General features: G+C 44.5%; 2 protein-coding genes across 3 annotated transcripts in view; both read left to right on the top strand.

The window, feature by feature from the left end:
* The window catches only part of LOC132374326 (N-acetyllactosaminide beta-1,6-N-acetylglucosaminyl-transferase), a 98281-nt gene that overhangs the window by 35707 nt on the left and 48108 nt on the right, over positions 1-14466 (top strand). Inside the window, exon 1 of one of the 2 annotated variants that reach the window (XM_059937909.1) lies at positions 4150-6910. The exons of the other annotated variant lie outside the window; for it this stretch is intronic. Coding sequence (XP_059793892.1) covers positions 5992-6910 — 919 coding nt within the window. The 5' untranslated portion in view covers positions 4150-5991. Of the gene's footprint in view, positions 1-4149; positions 6911-14466 lie in introns of those variants that run through there. 2 annotated transcript variants of the gene reach the window in all.
* On the top strand, positions 8-520 carry LOC132374328 (ferritin light chain-like). Its single transcript, XM_059937912.1, has one exon. The coding sequence runs from the start codon at positions 8-10 to the stop codon at positions 503-505; it is 498 nt and encodes a 165-aa protein (XP_059793895.1). The 3' UTR covers positions 506-520.

Raw genomic sequence — 14466 nt, forward strand, 5'->3', positions numbered from 1 at the left:
ATCAACTATGAGCTCCCAGATTCGTCAGAATTATTCCACCGAGGTGGAGGCCGCCGTCAACCGCCTGGTCAACATGCATCTGCGGGCCTCCTACACCTACCTCTCTCTGGGCTTCTATTTCGACCGCGACGATGTGGCTCTGGAGGGCATGGGCCACTTTTTCCGCGAATTGGCCGAAGAGAAGCACGAGAGTGCCGAACGTCTCTTGAAAATGCAAAACCAACGCGGCGGCCGCGCCCTCTTCCAGGACGTGCAGAAGCCATCTCAAGATGAGTGGGGTGAAACCCAGGACGCTATGGAAGCTGCCATTAACATGAAGAAGAACCTGAACCAGGCCCTTCTGGATCTGCATGCCCTGGGTTCTGCCTGGACAGACCCCCACCTCTGCGACTTCCTGGAGAGCCTCTTCCTAGATGAGGAGGTGAAACTCATCAAGAAGATGGGTGACCACCTGACCAACCTCCGCAGGCTGGCTGGTCCCCAGGCTGGGCGAGTATCTCTTTGAAAGGCTCACCCTCAAGCACGACTAGGAGCTTCCGGAGCCCAGTGGCCTTTGAGGAACCCCTCTGGTGTCAGGGCTTCTGCTGAAGCCCCTCTCTGCAGCCACTAGGCAGCTTTTTAACCACCCTGGAGCCCTCTCCCAAGCCTTGGACCAAATGGAAACAATAAAGCTTTTTGCAGCAAAAAAAAAAAATGGGAAAATGGTTGCAGCACCAGTGACAAGACAATTCATTCAACAGCCAATAGACATTGACAGGCCTGGATGTGCCAGGTGCTGTGCATACAAAAAAGCCCTTCCCTCTTGGAGCTTAGGTTCTGGAGCACGACGAGGGAGGGGTAGGAGGGATGGAGAGAAGGAGACAGATGCAAGGTATTGCAGAATTTGAATCTCCAGGACTTGATGATCAGTGGGTCAGGAAGAGGGAGAACTTAGAGACTGAGCCTAGGTGACAAGGAGAAGAGTAAGGCCCCTCAAGGCTGCGACAGAGGAGAAAGGGCAGGTTTGAGGGGGAAGGAAATGAGTCTGCTTTTGGATGTGATCAGTAAACAGAACAAGTAGCTATGAAGCAAAAACTCCACAAAATCAACATGACTTTACATTACATTACATTGCAATGACCCACCTCCCCAATCCCATGAAAAGTCAGACTAGGTTTCCTAGGAAATTCTCCTGCCATTAGAGGTTAAAATTGTATTGACTATTGGGACTTCCCTGGCAGTCCAGTGGTTAAAACTCTGTGCTTCCGATGCAGGGGGCACTTGTTCCATCCCTGGTCGGACAGATCCCACATGTCTTTTAGAATTTCACATCTATGCATTCAGTTTCTTCCTGGAAAACTCAAATTGGGATTGCCAACAAAGTCCCAAATTCAAGATAATCCAAAATTGAGCTTATTATCTTGACCTAAAAAGCCCAACTCCTCTACTCCCAACTTGTCAAGTCCTTTCAACTAAAACCCCAGGCATCCTCTTGGACCACTCAACCAGTCAGTAACCAAACTCTGTTGATTCTTCTTCCTTCTTTTTTTCTTGGTCTGTTATCCTTCTCCTTTCTGTGTTTCTACTGCCTCAGTTGGAGCTCTTGCTATTGCTGGTTATGAACGTTATCTTTTAATGATTTCTCCATCTCCACTCTTGCCATTCCACCTTGCAATTTCTTCACATCTGCTAAGTCAACTTGCTAAAGTCATACCTGAACATGGTATTTCCCACTTAGAGTCAGCAGCTCCCCTCTGTCAAGTAAAATTCCTGATCATGACATACCGGGATCTTCCATATCCAAGCCTCATCTCATGCCCTGTCTTTCCCAGTACGCTCATCTTCAAAACTTGCATTTTCAGTCAGTTGGCTTTTCTTATTTCCCCCCCAAATGTGGAGTGCTCTTCCTGATAGCGCCTGTGTTTCTGCTGTTTCATTTACTTATCTTTTATGTCTCAGCTCAATCAGTATCCTCTTTTGAAGACCTCACTACTCTTTGAGTCCCTTCACATCCCCAGGAGAACTGAGGAGGAGGAAGTGGTGGTGGTAATAACCAGTATATATTATATTTCAGGCTTACTATGTGATAAGCACTGTTCTAAGTGCCTTATTCATATTAAACCACACAAAAACTACCTATGAAGTAGGCACTGTTATATTTCTATCTTGTTGATGAGGAAACTGAGGCACAGAGAGATGAAGCAACCTGCCTGTGGACTCGGAAGCAATAGGCAATGACGTGTGATTTGACCTTAGAGAGTCTGGCTCTTGGATCTGTGCTCTCCGGCACCACACCTTACAGTGTGTCAATCATTTGATCAGTCTTTTCTTGGGTATCATTGTACTTTGGACATTTTTATTCTTGTACTTCAAATATTTCAGTGCACTGGGTTTTCTGTCTTATTTCCCCAACTATACCAAAGTTTCCGTGAAGGCTGGAGTAATTCTTACTCATATATGGTCCTAAACTCAGTAGGCACAGAGTGTTGGTAAGGTCAGAAAGGAGTGGAAAGAATGTTTGGTGTAGTATATGGATAAACAAATGAGTCATATATTTCTCTCAGACACTTTAAAACTGTTATTCCACCTCGTGATCACAGTAGCAGTGTTTTTGATTGAATCGTGTCTTTCGGAAAGAGATCTTCCCGCATTTTGCAGAATCTGAAACTTAAGAACAGGTGATTTATTCAGGACGCATAACCCAGGTTCCCTCACTGTATATGTTTCCTTATTAAATACAAATCAGTCTACGGAAAGACATATATGGATGTATGCAAAATTAATACATGCAAAGTTAATCTTAGTTCTATAGCCCTCTGGTGTCAGGGCTTCTGCCTGAAGCCCCTCTCTGCAGCCACTAGGCAGCTTTTTAACCACCCTGGAGCCCTCTCCCAAGCCTTGGACCAAATGGAAACAATAAAGCTTTTAGCAGCAAAAAAAAAAAAAAAAAGGGAAAATGGTTGCAGCACCAGTGACAAGACAATTCATTCAACAGCCAATAGACATTGACAGGCCTGGATGTGCCAGGCGCTGTGCATACAAAAATGCCCTTCCCTCTTGGAGCTTAGGGCCCAGGCTCCTCATCCGGCTTCCACTGAAAGAGCGCTGCCAGCTCCCCTACTTCCCCCACCAAGGCCAGGAGGAGGTTCCGAGGTTGGTGGAACTGGTCCCAGTCTCGTTCAGCAGCAAACTCGGCATGGAGGCGGCGGATGTCCTCGAGCGTTGGTTCCGAGCTGAACCGTAAATCTGAACCCCTTTGTTGTTGGCCAGTTGGAAATATTAATGTAAACAGACTCTGTTGGCCTCATTGTCATGTATCTGAACACTTTGTCAAACTGCAAATATTTAAAATATTTTAATATTCACTCTAAGCCAAAAAGTCTTTGCCAAACTAGATACAGAAATTACTCTCTGTTGTCTTGAAATAGGATAGACTATAACCTGATATTTAAAGGTATTATTTGGGAAAAAAAGAAGCTAGGGATTGAATTTTCCGTTATCATTCATTGTCTTGTCATTTACCATTATCATTCATTATCATATCATTTTCAGAGTCATTCTCTTTGCTCCATGGGAACACTAAGAATTAGATTGATCTGCTCTGTCCAGATAAGGGCTCCATTTACTTTCTTCCACTTTGCATAAAAAGCCAAAGGTGGGTTCTATGTAGAGTTTATTCGTGATGGGTCTTAGAGAATGAGGAGAATTTAGTAAGGGAGAGAGAAAAATAATGTACCAGCTGGAATAATGAAAAATGGGAGCAATAAAAGCTAGAATGAAAACCTACCGTGGTTCAGGAGGTGATGTGTCATTCAGCTGAAGTGCAGGGTGCCTTGAATCAAGGGGGCTTAGCATTGGTTTTCCTACCTCTGCTGAAAACAAGGAATAAGCATATTGTTCTATTAATTTCATTAATAGCAGGGTAGAGACTTTTCAAAAGGGAGGAGAGAAAGGGCATTAAAGGACATTTTTTCTTCATGCGGGGGTGGGTGGGTGCTCAGTCTCCAAGAGTGAGTTACTGCTACAGGATGGAGGCTCAGAGGGGTTACGTTCACTTCAAAGGGAGGTGACACGGGAAGGCATGAAGTAGTTGTATGGGTATGTTAGAAGCCATCATAAATAAAATATGTTGATCTGTATTAAAAAAAAGCTGGTCGGAAAAATAAAAGGTTGAAGATGAGAACCTTGTAAGTTAAAGAGCTTCATGCTCTTCAGCCAAAACTCTGCTGTTTACAAATAGGGGAAAACAACATTCGTTTCCTAGGTGATTTGACAGGCTTAACCGGGCAGGTATAAAGCACTTCTCTGAGTATTAGATGATGTTCTCTGGGTAGTGAAAACCTGAACGCACTCTAGGTGCCCTTATCCGAACATCACTTGTGCCAGGATTCGAGTGCTTTCCGGTGAAGTTTTAAGGTCTCATCTAAATCAGGGGATGTAGCTTGGCATTTGTTCATTGGACCCCAACATCCTGTTACCAAATCAAACTCAGGGCCTCTCGCCGGCGGGCAGTAAGGCCAATCTAATGACACCGGGTTGTGGTGAAGGAAAGTGCAGCATTTATTGTAAAGATGCCAATACAAAGAGGATGGGTGGCTCATGTTCTAAAACCCCGACGGTTTTGGGGGGAGTATTTAATGGGCAAAATTTGGGCTGAGGGCTACAGGGCTTGTGACTTTGTTCTGACCGGCTGGTGGCGAGGTAGCAGGGCGGCGCTCCAGGGATCTTGGGCTCAGCCTGAAGTTACCATCCTCCACCTGGGTGGAGGCCTTAGTTCCCGCAGAAGAACTCAAAGATATTGTTGTGTGTATCCCTTGAGGAGGAACCAGGACGCTGCCCCAAGGCTGCAGTATTGTTTCTAGGCTGTTCCTCCCTTGTTTCTGCATCCCCTCCCTTCCCTGATTAGCAACTGTTTGAATCTGCCCTTTGAAGCTCAGGGGACGTCCAGGAGCCTGAAGGAAGCCTATTTCCTACAAACAAGAAACGGGGGGCACGGAAAGAATTTGTACCAGGGAGGACCCCACAGGGTCCTGCTCCGTTTCAATCCTTACGATAAGCACCACGGTGGGAGGAGAGGGGCTGTCACGAGGTAATCTCAAAGTCACAGGACCCAGAGCCCTGCACTTTCAGATCCCCTAGGACTGGAACCCCGCTAAGCTCTTGTTTTAGAAAAGAGAGGGCCGGGGACTTCCCTGGCGGTCCAGGGCTGAAGACTCCGCACTTCCACTGCAGGGGCTTCGGGTTCAATCCGCGGTCCAGGAACTGGGATCCCGCATGCCTCGCGGCAGGGCCAAAAAAAGAAAAAGCAAAAGAGTAGGGCGGGGCTAGAAAGCATTACAAAAGAGCCCGGTGGGTGAGGTTTTTTTTTTTAATTTTCCATCTCGTCACTTCAGTCAGTTTTTCACTAAAGCGGCATGTTTGAGAACGGAGGCAACATTATACCCCGTGGAGCGTGGTCGAAGAGTCGAGGGACCAGGCTGTGGATCATTGCCATGAGCAACAAGGCGGGGCGAGTGCCGCAGCCTGTCGGATGACTAGCAGGAAACGGCACGCCTGCCAGAACGCATCATTTCAACTTTCGTTCTTACTGTATTAATGCCCTGAATGACAGTAACAAGAGGGGGGCAAAAAGCCCTCCGGAAATGAAGGAAAAGAGATCTGAGAAACTAAATCTGCAGGGGAAAAGGAGACTAAAACCAGAGTTTTAGTGAAACAGCTAGCCGTTGGGAGCTGGGAGCCAGAGGGAGGGAAAAAGGCTGGGCTTAAGCAACCTGCTACCGGGATGTAGACAAAGGCGGTTTGAAAGGCAGAGGACGAGGCGGGCTCAGTAGCTACTCTCAGCATGGGGAGTGCGCCAGCCGCTGGATTCCCGGGATGAAACCGAATGAATTCACCGTGTCTCCTTCAGTGCACGAATTACTGGAGTATGCACCAAAATAAGAACTCAGAGAAAAAAGTAAGTTTGGGAGAGGACTTAGATTTTGACGGTCTTTGAAATCTCCTCTTGGAGGCATGCCTTCATTGATGCGTTACCTCTTTATAGTTTCTGTCTCTTGTGTAATCATTTTTATCATGTTCTACGTGTTCAATTTTGGGGGCGAGCAAGGCTTCCAGAGGCTAAATAACTCGGACACTTCGATGCTGAGTCAAGTTTGCATATCCTTTATCAATGGCAAAACACCTTTCCTCTGGAGAAACAAACTCATGATCTATGAGACGTCCTCTTGCAAGGAATACTTGACTCAAAGCCACTACATCACGGCGCCGTTATCTAAAGAAGAAGCTGAATTTCCTTTGGCATATATCATGGTCATCCATCACAATTTCGACACCTTTGCAAGGCTCTTCAGAGCTATTTACATGCCTCAGAATATCTACTGTGTTCACGTGGATGAGAAAGCGACAGTTGAATTTAAAGATGCAGTGAAGCAATTACTGAGCTGCTTCCCAAATGCTTTTCTGGCTTCCAAGATGGAACCCGTGGTCTACGGTGGGATTTCCAGGCTCCAGGCTGACCTGCACTGCATCAAAGATCTTGCAGCCTTGGACGTTCCGTGGAAGTACGCCATCAACACCTGTGGGCAAGATTTCCCCCTGAAAACCAACAGGGAGATAGTTCAGTATCTGAAAGGATTTAAAGGGAAAAACATCACCCCAGGGGTGCTGCCTCCAGCTCACGCAGTTGGGCGGACTAAATATGTCCACCGAGAGCACCTGGGCAAAGAGCTTTCCTATGTGATAAGAACCACAGCATTGAAACGGCCTGCTCCCCACAATCTCACCATTTACTTTGGTTCTGCCTATGTTGCCCTGTCAAGAGAGTTTACCAACTTTGTTCTCCATGACCCACGGGCTCTTGACTTGCTCCAGTGGTCCAAAGACACCTTCAGTCCGGATGAACATTTCTGGGTGACGCTCAATAGGATTCCAGGTATGTGGGATTTCCTATTTCACGTGAAGGCAACGTGCCATCCTTGAAAGGGCTTTTCGAGAGCCAGCTCCTTTTTATTAGAAGATGAAAACTGAAATATATAGTTTTCTCCTGCATCCTTTATAAACTCTAAACATCTAAAGAATGACGTTCTTTAGAATACAGTATTCTAACCAAGCCAAATAATACCTTTTAGTGGTATTGCTTTGCAGTTCATTGTGTTCTTTTGCATTCATCATCTTATTAAATCTTTAACCACAATCGGTATTATTGTTCTCCATCCCCACTGGTGTTCTTTCTTTCCCCCAAATTTGTCAGACTTGCTGTAACCCCAGGGCCATTGCCTTGGCCACTCCCCTGCCTAGCCCCAGACCTTCACAGGCTCCCTCTTATCAGCCAGAGGTCATCAGCTCAGAGAAGCTGAGCTGACCACCCCACCTTTTTCCTTCAAAGAGTTTATTATCATCTGGAATGTCCTATCTACTTACTTGAATGGATTTGTTCTTGCCCTCCTCTGTATTAGCTCCGTGAAGTTGGGTCATTTTCTATCTTGTTAACTGCTGTATCCTCCATGCATAGAACACATAGTACATGCTCAATAAAAATGAATGGATGAATGACTGGCAAAGCATGAGACTTTACTATGGCACCACAGCTGTCTCCCTAAGACCCAGTGAGCAAAGAAATATTTAGACTCATGCATGTACTATATCACAGGTGTAAAGTTTTAAAAATACATATATTTTAACTTCAGATAAATAATGAGATTCCAGGAGAAGCTCCTTCCTTTCTCATCAAAACAGTTCTACCTGTACTAACGGACCAGATCAATTATTTTTAAAACTGTATAAAACATGATAGGATTTCTTCTGAAGGAAACAGCATGCTTTGGACCCAATGAAAAATACAAAATGGATCTCTGATGAACTCGACAGCATTATTATAGCAAGAGAAAAGCAATCATTGTTCTGGTTTTTGGGGGGTTGCCAAGTTGGAAACACTGGTAGGTGCTCTCAGGCTGCAGGGTGGGGCCTGCTGGGCGATAAACATGCCAGCATTCTCTGGAAAATACCGTGTTTGGTCTCTGAATCCCAGGGTGACTGGCCTGGTGAACAGGGCTTGCTCTCGAACTGTGCAAGCTCTCTTTCTTGACCTCCCTCTTCCTATGGCCATCTTTTCACCTTTTATCTGTTGTTTCCATCATTGGCATCTAATCGGTGAGCATTAGGTAATTAGAGGCTGATTTTCATATTTAAACATTTATTCCCTTTCTATTTTCACTATTCCCTTAGGATTTATAAAGATTTGATACTAGCCTTGTGGTTCCATAGTATCATACTAAAATGAAGGCAGTTCATAACTTCACAAAAGCCTGAATTGTCGTTTCTTAATAAAAGAAAAACATGGGTTTGCGTTAGTGTTAAATGTCTGTTTGGTTTGCAGAAGGATGGTCAGTCTTATCAATGTCAAATCAATTTAACAAAATCGAGGAAAAATAATCTCTTACCCCCCATTTTTTTTTCTTTACCCCCTTCTCCTTTCCAGCCCTGGTGAAATAGACAAGGCGGGAGAAGAGACCATTTTTGCTGTAGGTTTGTGGGGTGACTCGCTGGCTTCTACCCTCTCTCAGCGACAGTAGGACCCCATATAAATAGCCTCTTGTAATCTCCAATCTCCCCAGCTACAAACTAAGGGCCCCAGGAGGCAAGATCCTTTTTGTTCCTACATATGCCTTTCTTTGCAGAGGACACAATACCCAGAACCACATAAACACCTAGCATGCAGCTGTCGAGAATTTGTAGAAAGGCCAAAATGCTTTTATTTATAAATAAATAAATAAATAAAGTGAGACTCAATACAAAGTATATTCATAGAGGTGAGTCTAGACTCCATCAATCTTGTTGCCCCTTAGCCTTGGCAAATGCCTTTCATTACCCCTGTAGGAAATCGGAGATGAGAGCTGTGCTAAGGGAACCTCAGTGGTCTGATTCTGCAAGGGATGTTTTTCAGGATAACGTGACGTTTCCTAGGGTCTTGCCTCCTTCCTCTCTTACATTCCAGATGGCATCCTGGTTCAGGGAGCAAGCAGGAAGATATCCTGCTTGTAGGTGGGCCCTTCCTGAATTACAAGTGATTTAAAGAAAACAAGCCATCACATGCTCTAGCCCCAGTGATGGACCACCCCATCTTCAAAGGCGATGCAAAATTCAGTCACATGCTCCAGTCCCTCCAGCGGTTGGTTTTCCACTTGAGCGTTCTTTGTGATTTAGGATTTGGTGCATGAATCTGGTTCTTTATTACCAGACAACCTTTTACCATATCACGTCTTCTGTTTTCAGTGTTCATGTTTTAAGGGGAAAAGTCCTTCGGTAAATACAGCGGAAACATTTTCGCAAATGCGCAAGTTCAGATGGTGCCGTTCCTTGCCTCCCTCAAAGTTTCCTTCTGTTTTTATCCTAAACATCCTAAATTTAAGTGTTTGTGTTAGAAAGACCCTGCACAGCCATATCAGGCTCCCTGAAACACCCACAAGAGGACTGAGGCCAAGAACATGATTAGTACCCTGTTACTAGATGATATCAGACAACAAAATGCGAATAGTTTAAAATTAGTGAGACTCGGGATTTCCTTGGCGGTCCGGTGGATAGGACTCCGTGCTTCCACTGCAGGAGGTGCGGGTTTGATCCCTGATTGGGGAAGTGAGATCCCACATGCCGCGCTGCACGGCAAATAAATAAATAAAGTGAGACTCAATAGAAAGTATACTCACAGAGGTAAGACTAAATCACATATCTTCACACTGTTTTGTTTTGTTTTGTTTTCATGTTGTCTTTCTATTGAGAAAATGCCTTCTCTCTTGGTTTTCAACACTTAAGTTTTTTCCAAACTGCATTAGAATTAGAAATGGTGCCGGGCCATGTTCCTTGGGGGCCCCAGTCTCACATCCTTCTTCAGGGAAGGCCAGAAAGAGTGGTTTTCATTCCATCCTGTGTGGCTGTGTACAGATGGATTGTCTAGATTTCTCCCTTCTGGCCATGTTCTCAAAGGAAACCCTTCGGGAGCACAAATTTCTCTCACTCATCCTATAGCGCTTGAGGGTTACGGTTAGGGTCAGCATGAGGCTCTGTCATATGCACGCTGTACGAATTCTGGTGCACGCTGAGGTTTTCTAACTTCTCCAATCTTTGTAATCGCTGCTGTATGTCACCTTAAGAAAAGCTCATTTCCTCTAGGTTTTCTGGTTATTCCCATAGCATGTTCTTTGGCCTCCCTGCCCCAGGGCGGAGTGCCAGAGACCATTGAGATGTTTGGCTTTAAGTCTTGTGGAATTGTTGAGGATCTGCAGAAGGCTGTGCTGGTCTAGTTTTTTCACTGTCCGCTTCCGTGGCTCACTTGTCTTCTGGTCCCACTTTACAGTGGGTCTGTCTCTAATGAAAAGGCAAAACTGCTCCAGGCTTTGACTTCAGCTACTTTCTTCCCCTCACTGCCTAAGCGTGTTCTTTTGGAGTTTTGCTCATGCGTTTCTCTGACCTTTCTCATGCCATGAGGTTTTTGTTCCCTAAGAATGTTTTCATTTGCCTCTTCTTTTTTCCATTTTGTATACTTCTTTTTTTTTTTTTTCCGGAGCCCCTTTGTCAAATAAATTACCTCAACTTCAGAAGGGACCACATGATCACATTTCCTCGTGTTTCAATGCTAAAAATAGCTTGTTTCCTACTTTGATTTCTTTTGCTTTTTTAACTTTGTGCCTTATATGTGGACATTCTTTGGGCATGTGTTATGACTCTTTGAGTTGCATGTGACAGAAACACAACTCAAAGTTGCTTAAACAGACCCCAGAACTTACTGGGTCATAGAATTGAGGTGCCCAAGGAGGGCCTCTGAGTAAAGCTGGATCAAGGCTTGGAACGGTATATGTGGGACTCTTTGTCTCTGTGATGTGACCAACCGTCCCTGTGTGCCCAGGTCTGAGGGGGGTCTTGGGCATAGGACCTTCTACGCTAAAGCCAGGGAAGTCCCAGTTTGGTCTGAACTGGTCACTCTGTCTGTCTGTCTGTCTGTCTCTGGGTTGACTTTATTCAGTTTGGTCCTCCCCACATGGTGTCAGAGAGGCTCAGAAGTAGCTCCAGCTGCTGGCTTCTCACAGCTGGCACTCCTGAGAGAAAAGAAAGGTTTTTTTCCTCATAGTTCCAGCAACAGCTCAGGGAAGTCGTCAGATTGGTCCTGCTTGGTCCAAATCCCTATCCCTAAACAAACCAGGGGCAGGAAGAATGCTGACCAGCCTCTCTTGGGTCACTTTTTCACCCTAGAGCTAAAAGTTCAGGGCAAGCTATGGTGAAGGATGGTTCTTTTCGCCGTGATGCCTGCCAGACAAAAGCACACGCCCACTGCAAGGTGGTTCCGCGTCCTGCAGGCAGGGGGGTTTTCAGTGAGCATCTCCACCTGGATTAGAAGGAGAAGATTTAATGAGATATACAGTTTTCAGCACTTGGGCAATTATAACTTGGAGAAGACTAATTAAATTACCATTGTGGAAAAGGCATGATCTCAATAAGCATACTTCTCTTCCCTCATAAAAACATTTTATTTATTTATTTTTTTAAAATAAATTTATTTATTTTTTTAAAATAAATTTTTTTTAAATAAATTTTTTTTTTTAATTATTAGCACCTTTAATTAATTAATTATTTATTTATTTATTTTGGCTGTGTTGCCTCTTCATTGCTCTGCACGGGCTTTCTCTAGTTGCAGTGAGCAGGGGCTACTCTTCCTTGTGGTGCGCGGGCTTCTCACTGCGGTGGCTTCTCTTGTTGCGGAGCACGGGCTCTAGGCGCACAGGCTTCAGTAGTTGTGGCTCGTGGGCTCTAGAGCGCAGGCTCAGTAGTTGTAGCGCACGGTCTTAGTTGCTCCGCGGCATGTGGGATCTTCCTGGACCAGGGCTCGAACCCATGTCCCCTGCATTGTCAGGCAGACTCTTAACCACTGCACCACCAGGGAAGTCCATCATAAAAACATTTTAAATAAAATTATATTTTGTTTATATTTATAGATATAAATAATAAGTATATCAATAAATAATTTAATTATTTAATATAAATTTGATAATTTTATACAAATATATCTTTATATTTCTTTTTAATAATAATTATTATATTTGGATAGTACTTAGTTTGCAAAGGAACTTCTAACACATTATCTCCTTTAATTCTTATAAGAATTCTATTAAGGGGAGGACAGTTGTTCCCATTTTGCAGACGAGAAATTTAAGATTAAAATAAGTGGCTTGTCCAAAGACAAATATTGCATATACCTAGCAAGAAATAAGAATGAAAAGAGGGAATTCCCTGGCTGTCCAGTGGTTAGGACTCGGCACTTTCACTGCCAGGGCCCAGGTTCGATCCCTGTTCAGAGAACTGAGATCCCGCAAGCCTAGCGGCGCAGCCAAAGAAAAAAGAAAAAAAAAAAAAGAATGAAAAGAAACATCTACAGGGAAGTAGGGGGAAGCAGAGGTAAGATTTATGTGGTAAGCTTAGATTAAATTGAACCTAGTTTTATGAATTCTTCATTTGATTATTGCAATAACAGCAAGTGTTCAGAAGATGAAACTTAGCTAATTCTAAGTCTCATTAAGCTTGGGGAATGATTATATAATTGGACCCACCCAGGAATTTTCTCTCTTGTTCCTTATGTCATCTGGATACTTAGCCCATTTTCCTGAAAACGTTGGCTTTTCCGTGCGAGCGGAAGGTACAGAAAAGATCAGGAGAGTAATGTTTACTGAACATCTGCCCATGGGTCTGCATTATCTCAGTTTAATCGTCACAAGAATCCTGTTGGGTCAGTATCTAAATTCACATTTTACACGTGTGAGGATGGGATCAGAGGGGCTGAGTGACGTGTCCTGCTCCAAAAGCCGGAAGCACAGTAAAGGAGAGAGTGCGTGCAACGGGGACCTGGAATTCTACACGCTCAGAACTCAACCCATGCTCGCCTTTGTGTGCCCCTCAATCAACAGCGCCCTCTGTTAGCTTAGACCTGCCGGCCGGCTGCTCTCTCCTCAGTTCTCACCACCCCCATCCCTCCAGCCCTGGAGCTTGGTTTCCAGAGTCGAGAGAACCAGGTTGGAATCCTAGCTCCTCCATCGCCAGCCTTGTGACCCGACGACTGGAAAGCCCAGTCTTAGAGTAGCCATGCAGCATAGATGTTAAAAGCTGGACCCTGGAGCCAGACTGCCTGAATTTGAATCTCTGCTCTGCCATTTACAAGCTTTGTGACTCTGGACAAGTTACCTAAATGTGGGAGCCTCCGTTTCTCCATCTATAAAATGGGAGAAATAATGATATTTACATCAAATCTGTGAGACTTAGATGAGTTTGACCAGTGCCCAGCACATATTTTGAGTGTTAGTTTTTATTGTTTTTACTGTTATTATCATTATCATTCTCTTCATCTGTAAAATGGATATTCATTCAATAAATTTATTTTATTTTATTTTTTATTGAAATATAGTTGCTTTACAATGATTCAGATATATATATATACATATATACGTATATATATGAATATATATCTATATATATTCTTTTTCAGATTATTTACCCTTATATGTTATTACAAAATATTGAGTATAGTTCCCTGGGCTATACAGTAGGTCCTTGTTGGTTATCTACTTTATATATAGTAGTGTGTCTATGTTAATCTCAAACTCCTAATTTATCCCTCCCCCTACCCCAATAAATATTTACTGAGCACTTAGACACTGTGCTGGGTACTGAGAAATAATAGTGAATAAGTATATAATAGTGAATAAGACAAATAAGGCCCCTACTCTCATGGAGTATTCTAGAAGGAGGAGACAGGCAATAAAAAGTAGACAGATAAGATAATTAGAGATTCTAAGTGCTATGAAGGAAACAAGCAGGCTGACGCAGGAAGGGACCTACTTCTTAGTGAAAGTAGCACATGAACTGCACCTCCAAAATGAGAACAAGCCATTGGAACAAGAAGGAGGTTCCAGGCAGAGGGATGAGAGATTGCAAAGGCCCTGAGGTGAGCAAGGGCTCCATGTGTTCAGGAGCCAGAAAAGCAGCCAAGGGGGCGGGGGTGAGGGCTGGACCTGGCATGACGTGGGCGAGGCCCTCATGTGATGGTCACGGGGATGCCTTGACCTGGCAGCACCCGGTTCATAGGGTTGTGGGCAGAAGACGCAAGGGGATGTGTGCAAGGGCTCGGCTCCTGCCAGGTACAGGGTAAACGGTTAGTGAATGGGATCTGGCTGTTGGCCTCCTTTCCATGGCTGGTGCTGCCATCCCTCTCTCTCTTCCTCTCTCTCCTACAATAGCCTAATTTCTTTCTAACTACTTTCCCTGATGCCATTCTTAGCCTGCTTTAATCCATCCTCCATAGTGACAGAAAGACCTCGATAAAAATGCACGTCGGTCTCATGATCATGTCTCTCTCCTTCTTAGAAACCTCCTGTGCAGCCCCGCCACATACAGCCTCACGTCCTAGCCCCTTTGCTGGAACGGAGCTCATTGCAGCGTGGCCCCTTGACC

Source organism: Balaenoptera ricei, chromosome 11 (assembly GCF_028023285.1).
Source record: "Balaenoptera ricei isolate mBalRic1 chromosome 11, mBalRic1.hap2, whole genome shotgun sequence".
Classification (NCBI taxonomy): Eukaryota; Metazoa; Chordata; class Mammalia; order Artiodactyla; family Balaenopteridae; genus Balaenoptera; species Balaenoptera ricei.